The sequence below is a fragment of the Asparagus officinalis genome, chromosome 7 (assembly GCF_001876935.1).
Source record: "Asparagus officinalis chromosome 7, Aspof.V1, whole genome shotgun sequence".
Lineage (NCBI taxonomy): Eukaryota > Viridiplantae > Streptophyta > Magnoliopsida > Asparagales > Asparagaceae > Asparagus > Asparagus officinalis.
Window position 1 is genome coordinate 64662130 of NC_033800.1, and position 22237 is coordinate 64684366.

At 39.5% G+C, this 22237-nt stretch overlaps 1 protein-coding gene across 1 annotated transcript; it reads left to right on the plus strand.

Annotated features, from left to right (window-relative positions):
• Positions 18368–18778, plus strand: LOC109847262. Its single transcript, XM_020416499.1, has 3 exons — positions 18368–18466; positions 18546–18626; positions 18704–18778. The coding sequence occupies exons 1-3, from the start codon at positions 18368–18370 to the stop codon at positions 18776–18778; spliced, it is 255 nt and encodes an 84-aa protein (XP_020272088.1).

The following is a 22237-nucleotide window of genomic DNA, read 5'->3' on the forward strand; positions in this document are numbered from 1 at the left end:
AGGATTGGCTTCAGTGACCGTAGTATCATCTGTCGGCCTTCTTGTTTTGATGATGTTTAACAAACAATTTACCACTAATGTTGTTTGTCTAGTATTTGTGTTTTCTTATTTATTATACACAAATAATGTGGTTGGAGGATGGATGGAATAGAGCTTCAATGATCATATCCAAAGGAGGTTGGCGGAATGTCGGTGAAGCTTATGCAAATTCAAGTTGAAGATCCAAGTTCAAGCTTCATCTGCAAGATTACCAAGAAGAGCTTATTGAAGATCAAGATCAAGCTTGGGTAATCTAGTTTAGATTTTATATTATGTGTGTTAAATACGTTAAGCTCAATATCTATACACACACATTTATTGGTTTCTTCGTATATATATATATATAGTTATATATAAGTTTTGGTTTCTATGCATATATATAGTTATATATATACATACATGTGTTTTAGGTTTTTATGTTTATATATATATGAAATAAACATGGTTTAGCCAAAATATTAAATTTCACATGTTTACATTTTCGTGTTTTGAACTATTTTGCAAAATAATGATTTTTCATAAATGGGAAATGCAATTTGGAAAATTCTTTTTGTAACATGCTCATTTACATGTTTATATACATTTCCCAAAGTTTTATTATTTTTGGACTTCATTTGTTATTTTTAACAATTTTCCTAAGTCCCAAAAATCAGTTTTAAAACCTGTTTTACTATAGTATCAGATTTCAGTCGACCGCACCGATCGACCGCTCATATGTTCATTTGTTCAGTGGGCAGCAGAGAGTTTGTCGGTCGACCGTGAGCTCGAAATTTCCATCGGTCGACCGCACCGGTCGACCGAATAAGTCTCTGTCTGTTTTCTGAGTTTGGGATCTGAATCGCGGTCGACCGCGAATATTTTCGGTCGACCGCCGCGGTGTCAGATCAATCTCAACGGCTATTTTCTTAGAGCCATTGCAGAAGGGTTTTTTGGTCTTTTTCTTGGTATTCTCTTTCCTTTGGGGTTTCATATATATACCCCTTACCTCAGATTTTATAAGATAGCAAGAGAATGGTTTAAAAGATTTTAACAAGAGTTTAGCCTTGTTTTAAGCTTGTTTAAGGGTTTGGTTTAAAGCTGTTTTGGTTTTCACAAGTGGAGGAGATTATCTGCTTCATTGTGTTCTCATCTATTGTAGAGAACAAATTTATATTTGTTACATTGTGAGTGTTGTAAGGTTTTCGGTGAGCTAGAAAACCGAGTGTGCTGTGAAGTTTTCGGTGAACTAGAAAACCGATTGTGAGGAGTGACGTTGATCGGTAAGCGTTGAAAACTCACACTGTGAGGTGTAAATGTTATTCGGGTGAGCGTAAAAAACCCGGTTGTGATAGTGGATTTCTCCCCGGGAGTGGGGAGCGGAGACGTAGGACGGAAGGTCCGAACTCCGTGATCATATCTTGTGTTTGAGTGTGCTTTGGCGTTTATTTATACTTGTGTTTATATTTCTTATCGCCATTGTCATTAGCTCATTATTTATATGATCCACTATCTAGTTCATATTGTTTACCCTTGTGTTAGTTTTATATCCTTGCACATACATTGTCTATATCTCTTTGTTAGTATATATCTTATTGTTTATATATCCTTGCATATATTTCTATCATATAGGATATATCTCATTGTTCATATTGCTTATCCTAGCTTATATAGTTGTTATATTTCATACTTGTTAGGATAACTCATTAATTAATTTTAATTGGCATATAATAGGATTAGATTAGCATAAGACCCTAATCACCCCCCCTCTAGGGTCTAACATCATCCCCTTCTGACTGAGAAGATTGGGCTTGGTCCGATTGCTCAGATTGATCCTGCCTACTTTGTTCTTCAGCTTTGATCCTAACAATAACCTTTTGAGCATGTTCGTCTTGAGAGATTAGTTGTCTCCAGGAACGGCATTCTGCAACTCCTATTCGGGCTAGGATATCGGTTTGCAAGTTGTATCGACAGGTCTCTACCAGTGTAGACTATGTCATAGCTGACGAACATCACAGAGCCATGTTTCCAAACCTCTTAACGAAGGCTTTGACGGACTCCCTCTTCTTCTGCTTAGTGGCGAGAAGGGTATGGATGGAAACTTCTCTATCCTTTTCAAAGAATCTTGACAGGAAGAGTCTCTCTAGATCTGCTCATTTTTTGGTACATCTGGCAGGTAGTTTCCTGAACCATTCAAAGGCAACTCCCTTTAGGGTGCCAATGAATAATCGAGCCAGTATGGTATCATTTGATATCATATTCCCAGTCTGTGACTTAAAATGATAGATATGTTGGTTCGGTGATCCCGTACCGTTAAAAGTTTATAGCGTCGGGACTTCGAACTTTGGAGGATAAGGGGCTGCATCTCATTCAGTAGGATAAGGCCTGGTAACTCCCTCATCTTGGAGCTCGCTTCTGTTAGTAATAACATTGAGGCGGGCTTCCAATTCTTTCATTTTGGAAGACTAGAGATTCTGCTCGTTCTCCGTCTCTCTTTCTTCATCAGAGGAAGATTCCAGATTGTGGGCTTCTTAATCAGAAGTAGCACCATCAACCACTTTTTCCTTCCCTTTACTTGTGCGAAGTCGGGATGAAGACGCTTTTCCTCCCCGAGAAGATTCTTGTCTGGGTGGCGAATCTGTCTTCTGAGATTTGGCCTTGTCTGCGACAATTTGATTCATCAGGGCCAAGAGTTCATTGATGGCCTCCTGCTGAGATTTGAGCATGGCCTCCTGCTCATCAAGTCTCTTTACAAGATCTTCGTGGTTTCTCATCATATAAGCGGAGCTCTCATGTTCCACAAAAGAGCTTGTTGATTGGGACTCTGCAATGGCTGAGTGTTCATCATCGGAATTAGTTCCTCTGGCTAACCTCCGATAGTTGATAGGGGGAATTGCTCCTGTTCACGTCCAAGTGCATTGGTAGATTCCTTCAAACTCGTTAGTGATTTCTCTGACGGTCGGTGAACGACTTATCTCTGAGTCATCGGAACTAGGACCTGAGGCTTTCCCTATGCCGATCATATTGATAGTGACCCCAGGATATTCGATCTCTGGAGACTTCTTCATGTGAGAATGTCGTCGTTGGTTGGGCAAAGCAACATTCGTAAATTGTTCGAACACCAACAGTTTGGCCGCAAATGAGCAGCATTGACATCCCGAGAGGACCGTAGGAATCAGTCATTCACATTGGAATGAACGAATGACTTGTTGCATTGGTCTTTCTCTTGATATGAACTCTCTCAAATCTATTGTGAAGATTCGAGGAGAGTTACTCACTGACCGTGAGGTTTGAATTGGAACACCCAGTCCATGATTAGACAGGACTGGCTCTTGGTGAACATGGATCTGGTTGAGATGCCTCGAATCCATGAACATGGATCTGTATTGGATTTGGCACTTGGAACATGAGCTTCACATTTTATCAATGAAATGCGAGGGTCGCATTTGGCACTTGAAACGCGAGGTCCGCTTTTTGGTTTAGCAACGTGAGGGTCACGTTCTTTAGTGTCGACGCGAAGGTCGCGTTTTGACTGGGAAATGCAAAGCTGAAGTTCGCTTTCAACGTAAACTTGAGGTCCGTGTTTTGGCTGTAAAACGCACCATTGAGGGCCACGTTCAATCTGGTCCTCGCGAAGCTCCTGTTCTGGCTCATAAACGCGGAGCTCAGGGTCGCATTTAGGCTCACGAACGCGAAGCTCGCGTTGGTTGGAGGATCGACTTTCTCGAAGTTGTGCCCGTCGCTGAGACCTTCTTCTTCAATGAGCAGCATTCTTCTTAGCCTGTTTTAAGGCTTTTGCAATGATGTCGTCGGCGTTGACGGAGTTGGTCTCCGCGATGGGCTTTTTGTGACCCGATACTCATCGCTTTGGTGCGAGTTTGGCTAAAGATGAGCCCACTCCATCGGAGGAGGGGCTGTCTGAGAAATCTTGGCTAAAGGAGAGGGCTTCTTTCGGCATAGGAGCGACAATTGGAGCTTTAGTCTCCTTGAAGACTTTGCGAATCTTACGCATAGCCTTGGGGCTAAGGGATCCAATGGAGATGGCCTCCTCAAAATTGACTTGATCAAACTCTACCACGAGAGTTTCGACGATTGTTCCAGTGAGATGAACATCGGATTACGCCACTACTTTTTCGTCAGAGAAGCTCATCCCCAGCAGAGTCGCCATCTTTTATAGGTTGGAAAATTTCGTAGTAAAAGAAATGAGGGAAAATTTTGATTTGTATTCCTTTGACCTCAATTACAATTGGATTTCCTGATTACAAAAGAGAGGAGAATGATATGGATTTTCCCCTTTGTTTAATTCGGGGTTCTTCACGGTGGCGATGGAGTGCCTCTTTCGAATATTCGTGTCGAGTTTGCTCTCCGTTAACGATCTGAACGTCTTGATTCACTAGAACGTGGTCTTCTCCTCACGATTTGATGTTATGGAGAACTTATGTGGTAAGTTTTAGAACTCTGAATGAGTTTGAAACTTTATGAAAGAGTTGATTTAACCGAAATCGGTCTATAAACCAAGGATAAAGAAATCTCCTGTTGTTGATCTCCAAAGCTCCAGCAATCCCCCCAAAGATCCCGTCTTTGCTGCCAAGCTCCAGGGTCAATCCGAGCCAAGAAGTTCTAACCCTTAACTCAGTTGAGTTTTCTCATTTTTATAGGGGATTAAGGGGGTGTAACCGCCCCTTAAATCACTCCTAAGTGGGGTGTAACCGCCGGGTGTAACCGCCCCTTAAATCACTCCTAAGTGGGGTGTAACCGCCCCCAAATCGTGGGAAACGGTTTTAGAACCGTTCAGCTTGTAACCGCCCCCAAATCGTGGGAAACGGTTTTAGAACCGTTCAGCTCATGTTGAATGAGTCAAACAATGTCCAAGTTGGCGTTCAGGACCCTAACTCTGTGTTTTAGACTAGAGACGCGGAGTTGGGCACCCGCTGGATGTTGAAAAATGCGAGGGCCACCCGCGTTTGGTTTGTTGAGGATTGGAAACGCGGTGGTCGCCTGCGTTTTGCTTGTTGAAGCTTAGAAACACGGGGGTCGCCTGCGTTTTAGGAATTAAAACATGGGGGTTACCTGCGTTTCAAGAATTAGAACACAGAGATAACTTCCGCGTTTAGAAGGGGCTAGTTGACTTGTAACCTCTTCTGTAGAGCGTTGTAAAGACCATTGTTGAATGATCTTCGCCTTGGCTGCTCGAAAATATGAGAGTTATCAGATTGTAACTCCCGATATTGATTGTGAAGGCTGTTGAACTAGAGCTTTCATCGGTTGTTATGAAAGTCGTCAGATTATAACCTTCATCGATCTACATGAAAGTCTTCAAATTATAGCCTTCTGAAAGTTGTCAGATTGTAACTTCCATCATCGGTGTTTGATTGTGGATCAGCTATCTATTTTGATTTTTAGACAGCCTACAGCATATTATATTGAGTTTAAAGTACCAACACACATAATATAACACCTAAACTAAATTACCCAAGCTTGATCTTGATCTTCAATAGCTTGACTTGGTAATCTTGCGGATGAAGCTTGAACTAGGATCTTCAACTTGAATTGTACATAGCTTTACTCCAAAATTCCGCCAACCTCTATTGGATATGATCATTAAAGCGCAATCCATCCAACCTCCAACACGTTATTTGTCTACAATAAATAAAACTTGAATTGTACATAGCTTGAACTCCGGAGTTATTGGGTGTTTATTCCCAAACATTGTTTACCGGGTGCTAAAAATATTTATATGGGTTGATACTAGCTCAATAGCTAGATATAATTGCCTCTCTTGATTGTTGAAAATCAATGATGATTTGGTTTTATGTTCTTGTATGATTTACTTGTGATTTATGATTTTATTTGATTGATTTGTTTTCATTTGAAAACATTTTGCATGATTCTCATGCTCTTTTTCTTTTGATTTCATAAATCTATTTTATACATGGTTTTTATATTAGTGTAATGAGACACTATCTTCATAATGACATATTTATATGTGTCTTCATTGTCTTTTTGTATGTGAGGAGTGTTTAGCATACTTTCCATCTATGCTTGCTCACATATGTATGCCTTAGCATTCATTGCTTTTTGTAAATTGTTTGTCATCATCAAAAAGGGGGAGATTGTTGGCCTTCTTGTTTTGATGATGTTTAACAAACAATTTATAACTAATGTTGTTTGTCTAGTGTTTGTGCATTCCTATGTATTGTAGACAAACAACGTAGTTGGAGGATGGATGGAATCGAGCATTCACGATCATATCAAAAGGATGTTGGCGGAATTGTGGAGTGAAGCATCGTACAATTCAAGTTCAAGATCCAAGTTTAGCTTCATCCGCAACGTGTACCAAGTTGAGCTCATTGAAGATCAAGATCAAGCTTGGGTAATTTAGTTTAGGATTTGTATTATGTGTGTTAAGTACGTTAAGCTCAATATCTATACACACACATTTATTGGTTTCTTCGTATATATATATAGTTATATATATATACACAAGTTTTGGGTTCTATGCATATATATATAGTTTTATATATATACATACATAGTTTTGAGTTTTCATGTTTATAAATATGAAATCACATGTTTCATATTTACTATTGTGTTTTGGTATTTATTGCATAGAATATGTAATTTTGTGAAAATATTATATTTTTAGCTTTTGGACTTAACAATAATCATATACAAACTTTATTAAGTCTATATAATCATTGTGCAAAGTTTCAAAACATGGTTTAGCCAAAATGTCAAAAATCACATTTTCCATTTTCGTGTTTTGGACTATTTTGCAAAATGATGATTTTTCACAAATGGGAAATGCAATTTGGAAAATTCTTTTTGTAACATATTTGTTTTCATGTTTATATACATTTCCTAAAGTTTCATTATTTTTGGACTTCATTTGTTATTTTTAACATATTTTCAAAAGTCTCAAAAATCTGTTTTAATATCAGTTTTCTGCTGTGTCCCGGTCGACCGCTCATTTGTTCTTTCGTCAGCATGCAGCAGAGAATTGGTCGGTCGACCGATGCGGTCGACCGAGAGCTCGATATTTTCCATCGGTCGACCGCACCGGTCGACCGACGATTGTCCAGAACAGTTCTTCGTGCTTTTGTTCTCCGTCGGTCGACCGAAATTTCCGCCGGTCGACCGACAATAGATCCGTTGCTTTCCCAACGGCTATTTCCTGAGCTGATTTGCTGGGGCTATTCCTGTCTTTTGTTTGGACTTTGGCTGAGATTTAGAGTGGGTATAAATACCCTATTGCTGGTCTCTTTCAAGTTAACAAAAGAAATGTTTTAAACAAGTTTAAAGAGTTTTAAACAAGGGTTTAAGTGGGTTTTTAGTGTTTGTTTGGTTTGAAGATTGTTTTTACAAGTGGAGGAGATCATCTTCTTGTTTGGGCTCCAATCTTCATCTCTCCATCTTGTCATCTATTGGAGAAGTTTTCTAAACTCTATCTAGCTTTACATTTGCTTACTTATTTGATTATCATTCTTTAAAGCTAGTTTTTATATTGAGTTTAGATTTGATTATATTATCTCATTGTTATATTGAGTTTAGATTTGATTATATTATCTCATTGTTACACACACCCATTTGAGCTTATTGTATTTGCATACATAGTATATTAGGGTTGTGAGAGATTGTAACATTGAGTTTGTGCTTAATTGAGTTCTCATCTATTGTAGAGAACAAATTTATATTCGTTACATTGTGAGTGGTGTAAGGTTTTCGGTGAGCTAGAAAACCGAGTGTGTTGTGAAGTTTCGGAAGGTCCGAACTCCGTGATCATTTGATTGTGTTTGAGTGTGCTTTGGCGTTCATTTATATTTATGTTCATATCTTATATCGCCATTGTGCATTGCTCATTATTTATATGATCCACTATCTAGTTCATATTGTTTACCCCTTGTGTTAGTTTCATATCCTTGCATATATCATATATTGCTTATATCTCTTTGCTAGGATATTTCTTGTTGTTCATATTGCTTATCCTAGCTCATATAACTTGTTGTATTTCATACTTGCTAGGATAACTTGTTAATTAATTTTAATTGGCATTTAAATCGGATTAGATTAGCATAAGACCCTAATCACACCCCCCCCCCTCTAGGGTCCAACATTAAGGCCTTGGGCTTCTATTTATAGGCTTTTGTCGTCGTGTTTTCTGATAAGATTAAGTATTTTTTAAGTATTTTGATGTTATCTGTAGTTGATAACCACCCAGGTGCACTTAAGGATAGCTTCAGAATAGTTGGGGAGGTCCTGGAACGAAAGAATCCTTAAAAACATCAAAATCCATATTTGGGAGGTTTTGGGAGGCCAAAATAGTCGTGGTGGCTAGTATGCATGTGAGCGACCATTTGGTGACTCGCATGGGTGCGAGTAACCATTTGGTGACTCGCAGCCTTGCGAGCCAGTTTGTACCACCTTGAGTATTTTAACTCTAACTCTCTTATTTGATCTCAGAATGAGTTAATTTAAGATGCATTGGAAAGCTGACGAAAATACCTACAACTTTTGTGTTTTGAGTTTCTTCAGAATCAAATCACAACATAGCCAAAATATCACTTCTTTGTGCGAGCCACCATTTGGTGACTCGCATGAGTGCGAGTGACCATTTGGTGACTCGCAGCCTTGCGAGCTAGTTCGTACCATCTCGGCTATTTTGATTCTAACTCCTTCATCCGATCTCGGAATGAGATAATTCTAAATGCGTTGTAAAGCGGACGAAAAGTCCTACAACTTATATGTTTTGAGTTTCTTCAGAATCAAATTACAACATGGCCAAAATATTTCTTCTTTGTACGAGCCACCATTTCGTGACTCGCATGGGTGCGAGTCACCATTTGGTGACTCGCAGCCTTGCGAGCCAGTTCGTACCACCTTGGCTATTTTAGCTCTAACTCTCTCGTCCGATCTCGGAATGAGGTGATTCAAGATGTGTTGGAAAGCTGGAGAAGAGACCTACAACTTTCAATGGTTGAGCCACACATGATATGTGGGAGTCACACATGGTATTTTTTCTAATTGGTGGCAGCCTTGGCCAAGCCAGTTCGTACCACGTCGGGTATTTTGGCTCTAACTCTCTCGTCCGATCTCAGAATAAGGGATTCAAGATGCGTTAGAAAGATAGAGAAGAGACCTACAATGTCCAATGGCCGAGCTACACATGGTATATGTGAGTCACACATGGTGTTTCGCCCCTTTTGGGTGAAACACAACTCCTAGCTGCGTTGTTTTTTGCCATTTCGTGTGTTACATTGACTCGTACGCTTCACCAACTCGCATCATAAATTTAGTTAAGTTGGAGGTGACCGGTGAACGTGTTAGCCACTTGGTGGTGACCGGTGAGCACATGGGCCACTTGGCGTTGGTCGTTCTGGTAGTTCGTCGCCACATCATTAACGTTTTGCCGATTCGCTTTATACGCTTGTCGACGTCAGATGATCCTCTTTAACTCGAACGATCCCCTTCAACTTGGATAATAGAGTTCATTGCCTTCTCTTTGTCTCGAGCTGTGTGCGGATACTTATAGGTATTTTTAGGCGCCTACGGATACCCCCTCCAAAGAATTTCAGACTCATTCTTTTATAGAGGAGTCTAGAATACTTTGGATATGATAGCCCCCCCACCTTCAGTCGGTGTCAAAGGACCTGTTGCATGCTTCAATTCTTAACTTCTTCAGCCTTCAGTCTATTCGATATTTTGTTGAATAGATGAAGTTATTCCGATGTTGTGTTTATTGTCTGACCATTGTTGAAATCTTGAACTGAAGTTGATGTGTAAGTTTCTGAACTTAGCTCTTGTCATTGAGTTGACTTTGAACTGATTATCTTCATCGGGAACTCATATATGAATGTGATTGAACTCCCTGGAATCATCCTCTAATCCAGAATCTTTCCTTAGCCTTATTTTGGTGAAATTATATATGCGTTGACCGGCATCGACCTTTGCGTTGACCGGCGTTAACCTTTGCTGTAACACGCTGACTAGCGTTAACATGGTTTATACTCGTATATTTGCTAGAGTTTACACAGTTTAAGCTCTTAAGGTATTGGAGCGTGGTGGTCCCAAATGTTAGGGCTGCAACACCAACTTCTAAAGCTGATTCATCTGTATGTATGGCTCTTATTCTGAAGTTGTTAGATGCTCAAGTCACGAGACCAACTAATGGGGCTGGTTCGTCAATGACTCTTACATTTATAGGATTTTTGGCAAACCATTAGCCATCAACGGGTTTGATGAGCCTTTACCAACTACCGTTTAAGTCGGGCTAGCATGCGAATTGTTTAAGTCCGTTCCACATGTAACGTTATGCTAAAAGAGTTAACTCTTTAGTGCTATGATATTGAATATGTAGACTTCGTCTTTCTCATAGGAATAGACTATCCGACCGCATGTATCAGATGCAGACTTAGGATTTTTGGCAAATCCTCAGCTATCAACGGATTTGACGTGTCTTTACCGATTACCATTTGAATCGGGCTTGCATGCGGATTATTTAAATTCGTTCCACATGTGACTTTGTGCTAAAAGAGTTAACTCTTTTAGTGCTACGATATTAAATACGTAGACTTTGTCTTTCTCATGGGAATAGACTACCCGACAACGCGTGTTAGGCGCTGACTTATCCCTTCTTGGGATTCGGGATAAAAATCCCCAGACTCGGATTCTGATGTCTTTTTCACTCGGCAAAAGACTAAACTGGCAACGCGTGTTAGGCGTAGGCTTATCTTTATTTAGGAGTCGAGATAAAGTTCTCCGCGCGTGTAAGGCGTAGATTTTGGCGTTATTAATAACGGTCTGCCACAATGTCGAATATGTGGGTTTTTGTCCTTTTTATGGTCAAGGACTAATCGGCAACGCATGTTAGATGTTGACTTATCCCTACTTAGGTTTTGGGATAAAATTTCCTAGATTTGGATTCTGGTGTCTTCTTCAATCGTAAAAGATTAAATCGATAACGCGTGTTAGGCATTGACTTATCCCTATTTAGGCTTCGAGATAAAATTCCCCATGCGTGTAGGACACGGATTATGGAGTTGAAAGATGGTGTTAGAATATTGTGTCTTCTCTTGGGGCAAAGACGAATCCGATGTAGGAGAGGAAGAATTTTATATTCTATCTCCCCAAGCTGAAGAGAAAGAATTTTATATTCTATCTCCAGTTACCAAAGAAAACTTAAAGTGGGATCTCCACTTCAAGAATCCGGAAAGGTAAAACTAAGAGTGGGATCTCCACTCCGACAATCGAAAGTTTCGGATAATCCTAACTGTCGGAATGTTTGATTACTAAACTAAAGGTGGGTTTCTTGTTTATCGAGAGTAAATTATGGTTTTAGCCCTAAATATAGGAAGGTTTGACCAAGTGGGATTTTAAGACGACCCTATCTGTAGGAAGGTTTGATCACTCGATTTGAAAGTGGACCTCTCGTTCATGGAAGGAATCGAGAGAAGATTTTGATTGTGGCCCCAACTGTAGAAAGGTTTGACCAAATAGAGGTTTGAGACGGTCCTAACTGTAAGAAGGTTTGATCACTCGATTTGAAAGTGGACCTCTCATTCATGGAAAGAATCGAGAGGAGATTTTGGTTGTGGCCCTAACTGTAGGAAGGTTTGTTCAAATAGGGGTTTAAGATGATCCTAACTATTTAAAGATTTGATCGTTTAATTTGTGGACCTCTCGTTCATGGAAGGAATCGAGAGGGGATTTTGATTGTGGTCCTAACTGTAAGAATGTTTGACCAGGTAGGCGGTAGGAATGGGAGTATAAATCACAGTAGGAGTGTTGACTTGTACCACTTACTCAGTGGGGGTTCTTGGTATTAAGTGATAAGAACTTAACATGAAGGGATTTGACAATTGTCAATAATCAGGAGATTAAAATTCTGAGTACTATGTACAGACTCTAACAATGGGAGTGTTGAGTGAACAGACATAGAGAGAGTTTGAGTGGGAGTTTCTTATTCATCACCTTCTTGTAGTTGGCTGGTTATCCCTAAGAATATACTATATAGAATTCTTTCGGGAACTTTCCGTTACATGAATCATCCACCCCTAGCTTCCTTCAAGAAACTGGGTCTAACATTATACTCAGTTGCATGACCGGATTATCTTTATGAATATTATGCATAAAAATTCTCCAGGAACTTCCCGTCAAACATAAAAAATATTTTAGACTCATATATCTATTAGAGTATCAGGGAACAGTTTAACCTTATATACCGGTTAGAGGATTGAGAAGCAGTTTATACTTATATACTCTTCGGAGTGTCAGAAGGAGCAGTTTATACTCTTATACTTGTCGGAATCTTACCGTTCTCATTGGCTTATCCTAGAGTTATGACGCCGGCTTCAATCAATGTTTGGATGCTATTTTTGAGAGCGAAGCAAGCCTTGGTAGGATGAAGGATCCTCCTGTGGTACGCACAGTACTTCGGATCCGTAGTGTTGTTCGCTTCCTCCTGATCTGCAATAGGTGGTAGATTGATCTTATTATTTTTAAGGAGGGACTCGAAAATGGCTGGAACATCTTCGTCCTTGAAGAAGTACTCTTTTTGGAGTTTCGGACCCGAAGTATTTCGCTGTCTCCGGGGTTGTTGTTACGATGTCTGATTAACATCAACAATTGTTGCAGGTGTCTTCCCCTTACCACAAGAGACGAAGCTTGAGTTCGGAGGATTAGCCATCGGTTGGCTTCTCTCGGCTTGCTTCCTTCTGAGGAAGCATTCGGCCCGCTCTCTGCGCATCTTCAACTCTTTCCAGGTATTGGAGGGTGCTACTCCCATAACTTCCAACACATCCAAAGAGAGTTTGTTGTGACAGGTTTGGAGGATAAAGTCTTTTGTGATCGGATCTCAGCAACTCATCGCCTTATTTCGGAAGCGCTTGACGAAGTCGTCGATCGTCTCATCGTCTTCTTGTTTCTCATCGAAAAGTATCTTGATTGACACCTCAGCGTTATCATCAAAGAAGTGAGCGAGGAACATGCTCTCTAGATCTTCCCAGTTGTTAATGCTTCCAGGCTTGAGACGACGGTACCAATCGAAGGTAGGCCCACGAAGTGTGCCAATGAATGACCGGACCATCAATGCCTCATTGCCAGATATCATACCCAAGTGAAACTTAAAGTAGATTCGATACTAAGTGGGTGAACCCTTCTCATCGAACAGCGTAAAGTTGATCAGGTTAAACTTCACCGGGTATGCTATTGAGTCCCACTCTCTTGGGTAAGGACACGGAATACCGGTTTTCTTCACCTCTCGAACAGACATCAGAGCATTGATTTTGCTCTCAAGATCTTTTATTTTCTCGTCCTTGTCTGTATCATGCTTTGGACGATTTCTAAGAAGAACAACGCGGCTACCCCCGACATTGTTATCTTCGGTAGGACCACCACCAGTATTGTTGTCTTCAATAGGGCCACCCCCAGCATTCTGGTCAATGAGAAGGTTATCAGTATTGATATGTTCATCTATATCTGAATCGCTACATGCTTGGTCATCAACGACGGCTGGATTCAACAAGTTGATTGGACAGAGCCCGAATCTGTTGGTCATGCTCTTCCCTCATCTGCTGCATAGCCATTTTCATTTCAATTTTGAATGCTTCTTTCTGCTTAGCTAGAGCATCCTCAATCATTTTGGCTACTTCCTCGGTGTTAATCATACACACCTCGTGGGATTGTCCTTGACTAGATACCATTTTGTCAGAGGTAACTGCAGAGTTGGTATCTGATGCTTCATCATCTGAGGATAATCCTCTATTCATCCTCTGATAGTCCCTACGCCTAGTAGTTCCCACACATAATCGAGTTATACGTTGGGATACGTCTGAAAAATGATGGGGACTGAAACTCTGCGTTGACTTTCCTTTATCGACCATATTGATAGTGACTTCTGGGAGTTCGTCATCTTGCGCAACTGATCTTTTTCTATAGAAATGCTTTGGATTGGACTTGGATGTTCTGGTGGAGATCTTTTCCAATATCAAGACCCTCTGTGGAGCGGTCTTGGGGCAGCTACACGCTGATAATACTGCCCTGATTAGTTTGGCACACGAACAATGAAACTCCATCTCTCGGGTACTCCTCTTTCGAGATCTGTTCGCATCCCCATCCCAATGGTACATTTCATCGGCATAATTGTTAGAGCAACCTATCGTGTGTCGGCATGACTTCCTAGGTATAACGTCATCACCGTCAAACGAAAACGTTTCCTTCTGGGGGTTCGACGTCTTGTTAGCGCTCTCAAGAGTCGCACGTTTTGAGCTACGCATTCGTGAGCGTGGGACCTTAACGGGCTCTTGGACAGTGACTCGCAGTCTAAGGCAGTCAGTTATAGGAGTTTTCCCATTATAGAAAGGCTCTGACTTATTGTGAGGGCGTGTGCGAGTCACAGTTTGATGAGTTGCTCGGGGTTCAGTCAATGAGCCCAAGCGTTCTTTAATTGGAACTTTATATTGATCCTTGTGCAAAGGACCCAGGCAATCGGCCATCCTCATCTTGAATCGGGACAAGTCCACACCACCATGAGGTTCTGCTGGAGGTGTGTGATTCATCGGGACAGAAACATGGGCTGTCGAAAGCTTAAACGGGACTACGGGAGGTGAACCGGTTGCGAACCGAACCAAACTGGTTCGGTTCAGGCGCGAACCACCACTTGGTGGCTCGGCCTAGGCCGAGCCACCATTTGATGGCTCAGCCTTGGCCGAGCCACCAATTGGTGGTTCGCGCATTCCGGTAGTTCCGAACGCTGTTTAACTTTTTGTCGACGTCGTTTCGAAATTTGTTTTCCGGACTTGGCATGATTTTGGTGGCTTCTTGATCCCCTCTTCTTGCTTTAACTTTTGCGCTTCTTGCATGAGAATCCGTGCATGCGCAATCAAGGCGCGGCGCTTCTGAATACGCTCCTCGACGGTTGAGCGAGTCTGTTTGACTTAGATCCATTCATTCGCTGTTGGTTTGGAGGAGAGGACATCTATTTGCTGCTAGGGCACTCGGTGCCTTCTGAGTTTCAAATCCGTCTCATAGCAGATCCCGTCAATAGGTTCTAAAGTCTTGGCGAATTAGCGCGCGAGGCGTTGGCGCTTCCTTTGGGGAGCTCTCTTCGATAAAGTTGGTGTAGCTACAGCGGCTATCTCCTTGATTGAGGAGGAGTCCAGACCTACAGATTCGGTCTTGTTGGAGACGGAGAGGCGTTGCAAGGCGCGATGGCAGTAGCAACGAAGGCCTTGATCTTCCTACGCTTGTGAGGGGCGGAGGATCTGGAGGAGGAGGATGACAGATACTCCTCGAACTTCATTTGGTCGAATTCGTGCTTGACTTCTTCATCAATTAGGATTTGGATCCGTGGTTACGGTATGACAGCTTTGGCAGCGAAGCTGTTGGCTCCCACTGTGGTCGCTAATTTTTTTTTGTCAAAAGTTAAATTTTCCATTGTCATCAAACTTGTTACACCGTTTATCAATTACAAGTTCGAGTTGATATTTTTATAAGATCTTCTTACAATGAAAAAAGTAAAGATTATAACTTTATGAAACAAAACATAGCAGTAGTTTATCTCCTGTTGCTTTGTGTGTGATCTTTGCCTATGTCGGGGACACGTTAGTCTGTGGATCGTTACGGATCAAATCCGGTTGACAAGTGTAATTATGCTCTTGCTTCATGAAGAAAACAATTGCAGCAGCGATAATCACGACCAAGCGAGATTGTGGCTCTTCTCGAGATCAAAACAATGTTTGATCCGGAGAAAAGAGGGAGAGAGAATCTCAAATCTTTCAAAGACTTTTTCTTTATGAAAAAGTTCCCCAAGATCTGCCAATTCTCCTTTGAAATTCATGGTTTACTGTTCAATTGGACAGCACCTCGCCCTCAGATTTCAAAGCCTCTCAACTGAAGACCCTGGGCTTCTATTTATAGGCTTTTGTCGTCGCATTTTCTGATAAGATTAAGTATTTTGATGTTATCTACGGTTGATAACCACCCAGGTGTACTTAATGATAGCTTCAGAATAGTTGGGGAGGTCCTGGAACGAAAGAATCCTTAAAACATCGAAATCCGTGTTTGGGAGGTTTTGGGAGGCCAAAATAGTCGTGGTGACTCGCATGCATGCGAGTCACCATTTGGTGACTCGCATGGGTGTGAGTCACCATTTGGTGACTCGCAGCCTTGCGAGCCAGTTTATACTACCTCGAGTATTTTTACTCTAACTCTCTCATCCGATCTCAGAATGAGTTGATTTAATATGCGTTGGAAAGATGACGAAAGTACCTACAACTTTTGTGTTTTGAGTTTCTTCGGAATCAAATCACAACATAACTGAAATATCACTTCTTTGTGTGAGCCATCATTTGGTGACTCGCATGGGTGCGAGTCACCATTTGGTGACTCGCAGCCTTGCGAGCCAGTTCGTACCATCTCGGGTATTTTGATTCTAACTCTCTCGTCCGATCTCGGAATGAGATGATTTAAGATGCATTGGAAATCGGACGAAAAGTCCTACAACTTTTGTGTTTTAAGTTTCTTTAGAATCAAATTACAACATGGCCGAAATATTACTTCTTTGTGCGAGCCACCATTTCGTGACTCGCATGGGTGCGAGTCACCATTTGGTGACTCGCAGCCTTGCGAGCCAGTTCGTACCACCTCGGGTATTTTGACTCTAACTCTCTCATCCGATCTCGGAATAAGGTGATTCAAGATGCGTTGGAAATCTAGAGAAGAGACCTACAACTTCCCATGGCCGAGCCACACATGATGTGTGGGAGTCACACATGGTATTTTTTTCTAATTGGTGGCAGCATTGGCCAAGCCAGTTCGTACCACCTCGGGTATTTTGACTCTAACTCTCTCATCCGATCTTAGAATAAAGTGATTTAAGATGTGTTGGAAAGCTGGAGAAGAGACCTATGACGTCCAATAACCGAGCCACACATGGTATGTGTGTGTCACACATGGTGTTTCGGCCCTTTTGGGTGAAACACAACTCCTAGATTTGTTGTTTTTTGTCATTTCATGTGTTACGTTGATTCGTATGCTTCACTGACTCACATCATAAATTTCGTTAAGTTGGAGGTGACCGATGAACGTGTTAGCCACTTGGTGGTGGACGGTGAGCACGTGGGCCACCTGGCGTTGGTTGTTCTGGTGGTTCATCGCCACGTCATCAACGTTTTGCCGATTCGCTTCATACGCTTGTCGACGTCAGATGATCCTCTTTGACTCGGACGATCCCCTTCGACTTGGATAATGACGTTCATTACCTTCTCTTTGTCTCGAGCTATGTGCGGACACCTATAGGTATTTTTAAACGCCTACATTAATATTGACTATTTTTTAGTAGTAAGTTTTCATGAAATAAGTCTACATTGATGACTATTTACTTTAGGCTATGATGATTGTCAAAATTTCTGAGATTAGCAACCTACAATATCAATTAATATTACACTGGATGGCTAACAATGATGATATTGACTAGATTTTGAGCCCATTTCACTAATTTTCTTAGTGAGATTAGTAACCATGAAATTTTCTAAGTTTCATGTTCATTGGCTGTGCATGATGTGTGTTTCCTGGTTCATTTTGTGTGGCTGGATGGTGTTTCCTGGTTCATTTTGGTGGTTGGTTGGTGTTTCATGGTTCTTTTTTGGTTGGCTGGTGGGTGTATCATATTCATTGTTGGGTTTTTGGTTTCTTTTGTGCTTGTTTGGGGGAGGGTGGTTTTTGGTTGCTTTTGTGCTTGTTTGTGAGCCTGGTTGTGAGCCTGAACATGCACATATTATTTCACTTTCTTATTGGTTGGCACATATTGTTGGTTGGCTTGGTTGGTTGTGTTGTTGGCTCATTGATTGGTTGGCTGGCTGGTTGTGAGCCTAGTTGTATTGGCTAAGCTTCAGAGGAATCTGATGTATCTTGTAGCCATTGCAGATAGCCAACCCCAAGTTCCTACCATTGCTCAGGTATATATTGTATTGGCTAACTTTAATTATCGTTAGGGTTATTTTCAGATGCACTCTTTATGGTTAGGTTTGTTCTCGGTCAGTTTTTGTGCATATGTATGCAGTTTTGTGAGCCTGATTTTGTTACGATTGATACCAGCTCGGTTTTGTGTGGATGTGGTTGTGTTCATGTTTGTTCTCGGCTAATTTTTTGTGCATATGTATGCACTTTTTTTCTTACTATGCTGATTCGAACTTGTTTAGCTTGTTGGGTTTTTGGTTACTATTTGTGCTCGTCGTCGAGCTCCCATGGCTGTTTGTTCAATTTTCAAAAGAAATGGAGATGGTTGCTTTGGTTGGTATTCTTGAAACCTAGTTGTGTTGTGCTTTTATTCTCGGCTAGTTTTGTGCATCTACTGTTGATGCTAAACCATGCTAGAAAAGAAGTTGCAGCTGTACGTAAGAGAATTGATGTGGTTAATCGTGAATTAAAGCCTCTCAGACAAAGTTCCCGCAAGAAGGTTTGAGTCTGTTCGATTAATATAACTCTTGCTTGTTTTCATTGTTAACAAGATTAATCTATATTTGTCATCAATGAAGGAAAAGGAATACAAAGATGCACTCGAGGCATTCAATGAGAAAAACAAGGAGAAATCTCAACTGGTCAACAAATTAATAGAGGTACATTTCATTTTCTTTCATTTGTTGTTTGCATAATATCGCGGCTTACGATAGCCATACCTTTGATGCCTGAGCAGCTGGTGGCTAAGAGTGAAAGACTGAGGATGAAAAAGCTTGAGGAGCTGAGCAAGAATATAGATTCTCTCCATTGAGTCAAGCTGCTGATTTTTTATCAGGGAACTATGTTGTGCGAATCAACGTCATGTTAGCTAGTTGTCACTGATGCTTTCGTATTGGTGTTGGAAGTAAGTATGTCGTCATGTTTTCTCATTGTCAAAAAATCTGATTTAGTTCGAAGATGCTCTGCTAAAAATTGTATCTGACAAGATTGATAGCGTGTCAACGTTGTGTGAACCTTCTCAATTCTAAACTCTGCATCAAATGATTCTCTGTAGTTTTATCCTCTGCTAGAGTTAGATTAAGTTACTTGTTTGTGAATCGAGCATATCAAATGATTCTCTGTAGTTTTATCCTCTGCTAGAGTTAGATTAAGTTACTTGTTTGTGAATCGAGCATTGTGCTATCCTTCGTAGTTTTATCCTCTGCTAGAGTTAGATTAAGTTACTTGTTTGTGAATCGAGCATTGTGCTATCCTTCTCTGTTCTAATATTTGTATCGAATGATTCTGGTTGTAATTAGCTAGCAATCTTATAGGTTTCAGCAGAATTTTTGGGTAATTCAGGTATGTACTACATATAACGAGCACAAATAAATTTCAATATGGTGGGGGTATTCTTATCATGGTGACTATAAACACTTTTCCTTACAAACTTCAAAACCAACCAAACACAAGAAAACTAGGAAATGTCATATAAACAAAAGTTTTTCCTTTTTTTCCCATGCGAACCAAACACAAGAAAAGTAAATACATTTGTTTCCCACCATTTTTTATGTGCGAACCAAAGCGAAACAATCTATTTCTTAGAAAAGTTTAGAAAACTCAAAAATTATGTTTCTCTATATGGAATTGTATTTCCCTATATCTAGGAAACGAACCAAACAGCCCCTAAGGGTCCGTTTGTTTCGCAAAAAAAACTTGGAAATTAAAGAATATGAAACCTATTTCCTATAATAATTGTTTTGAGGTTGTTTGGTTGGGTTAAAAAAGAAGGAAATTATAGAAGTTTTGAGGTTGTTTGGTTGGGTTAAAAAAGAAGGAAATTATAGAATAGGAGATGAGATGAGATGAGTTGTCACCTTATTATTGGATGATGTGAGTGATTTTTTAAAAAAACTTGGTTGTTTGGTTGGTTAAAAAAATAAGGAAATGAATTGGATGTATATTATTGGATGATGTTTTGAGGTTGTTTGTGTTTGGTTTATTTTTAAAAATAAGAAAATAGATGAGATGAGATGAGTTGGAGGTATATTATTGGATGATGTGACACATACTTAAGGAAATCAATTTCTTGTTTTTTTTTTGAGGAAATTGATGAAAATGAAGGTTTAATGAGATGAGATGAGTTGTCACAATATTATTGGATAATGTGTGTGATTTTTAAAAATGGGATAAGGTGAGATGTGATGAGTTGGATGATGTGACATATTTCTTGTGTTTGGTTTATTTTAAAGGTAAGAAAGGAGATGAAATGAGATGAGTTAGAGGATAAAAATAATATTTTATTGGATGTTGTGCGTGAGTTTTAGGAATGGAAATGGATAAAAATATTTTTTTTTATTAATTTTCTTGTACCGATTTCTTTTTTTGGTTTTTAGGAAACCAACCAAACAGCCCCTAAATAACAAGTCGCAATGCGCAAGAAACTTTTACTTATTTCAGGAGAAATAAAAAGAGTTTGCTCACTTAATTAAAAACATTGCGACGGTAACAAATTATTCTTGAAGAGTACAATTTTTAAAATCCCATGTTTAGTATTCTTTTTTTTTTCCTCCCTGAAAATTAATGTTGAATGCATAAATAAATAAGCTATGGACAAATGACCTTAATTTTTCTTTAAAATACTGTGGATTGATGTGGATAGAAGTGACAACTTCCAGTTGCAGATACTTAATAATAGTGGAGTAGGACAAGGGACTAGAGATCAGAGATCCTGAAAGATATCTTTCTTGGAACCCAAAACTCAACTTCAATCAACTCCCCCCTCTCTCCGAAGCAGAAAGTTTAAAATCCCAAGCTACAGTCCATCAAATACATTTTATACAGAATAGTGGTCATAAGTTACTATAAATTAATCGCATAAATTCTAACGGGCTCATGATTTCCTTGCAAACTATTGCGGAGTCTGGTCAAGAGTTTAAAGTAGCTCTAGAATCAACAAGCTAATATCAATCAAAAGAAACCTAGGCTTTGAACAAAGGCCCAAAGCCGATAGTAGCCTAATTGCCTAATCCCTATCCTTCGGGACATTGGAACTAGCCTCATTATTGTTTGCAATCAATAACGAGGAGAAAACGTCCGCCGGTGAAATTCATAAAGATATATATTGTATTATAAATTCTGATTCTTGAATTTTCTCATTATTTTCAGGTTATGCAGCATTAGAAATGTGCTTAATTGATGGTACTGTACCAGTGCGTTCTCAAATTCCATCAAATACGTATTAGAAAACAAACTGAATATATATCAATGTATAAAAGTCTAATGGCCTGTTCCACAACTACCATTATAACAATTTAGCCGGAAAAAATCGATATAGACGTGTATTAATTCTTACAATAAATTTGAAGTTTTGCAATAGACTTGGTAACCATATATTATATTTAAGGCTAAAAAAATTTATATATAGGGAATCAAACTAATAACAACAACTTAGAATAGCTGAAAGTTGGAAGAGAAATTACGAGTTTACATTAGTTTTCAAGTTATATATAGAGAAGTAAATAAATAATAAAAAGTTGGAATATCCGAAAACTGGAAAAGAAATTCCGAGTTTACATGCATAGTTTCCAAGTTATATATAGAGAATCAAATAAATAACATAAACTTGGAATATAGCCGAAAGCATGGAAAAGAAATTCTGAGTTTACACTAGTTTTCATTTTTAACGTAGTCCTATGAAAGGGAATCAGATTACAAGCACGTGAATAATGGACGTGCAAGAAAGCAAATTTGTCAAAATTAATTCGATATTATTAAATAAACACTGTTGTCAGTAACTCAAAGGAAATTGCCGTTTAACATTTCATATGTTTGTCCTGAAAATTTAATTATTAAAGAGACAAAGGCGTATTTAACAAATATGATCGAAGTATATATAATATTTTTTTAGATGAAAATGTGAAGGAGATTTGAACTCATAATGATTTGTAATTGATATCGAATCATTTACCATTTGAATTATATTTCACAGGTGCAATACTTCTTAAAATCTAATTTTGTTTTGTAAATTTATTTGATTAATCAGACTTTATATGAAATTCTAATTATATCTACATAAGAGCCCTAGCTTATTTTTTGATATTTAGACATGATATTATATGTTAATAAAAGAAAATGTTCTTTCTCCTTTGCATTTTTGTAATTCAAAATAAAGAAATAAAAAAAAACTCTCTTGTCAAATTATCCTTTAACCTTTTCGACTATAATAAAAAAGAGGAGATGTACCGCCGTTTCATCCCTTCGTGAGTTATTCAGTAGCATAGGCGAAGAG

What these genes read in the sequence shown, in the direction of transcription:
- LOC109847262 (XM_020416499.1), top strand. Translation starts at nt 18,368, where the DNA reads ATGCTAAACCATGCTAGAAAAGAAGTTGCAGCTGTACGTAAGAGAATT. An exon ending in GACAAAGTTCCCGCAAGAAG is followed by an intron (nt 18,467 to 18,545) that starts GTTTGAGTCTGT and finishes TCATCAATGAAG; the next exon opens with GAAAAGGAATACAAAGATGC. An exon ending in TGGTCAACAAATTAATAGAG is followed by an intron (nt 18,627 to 18,703) that starts GTACATTTCATT and finishes ATGCCTGAGCAG; the next exon opens with CTGGTGGCTAAGAGTGAAAG.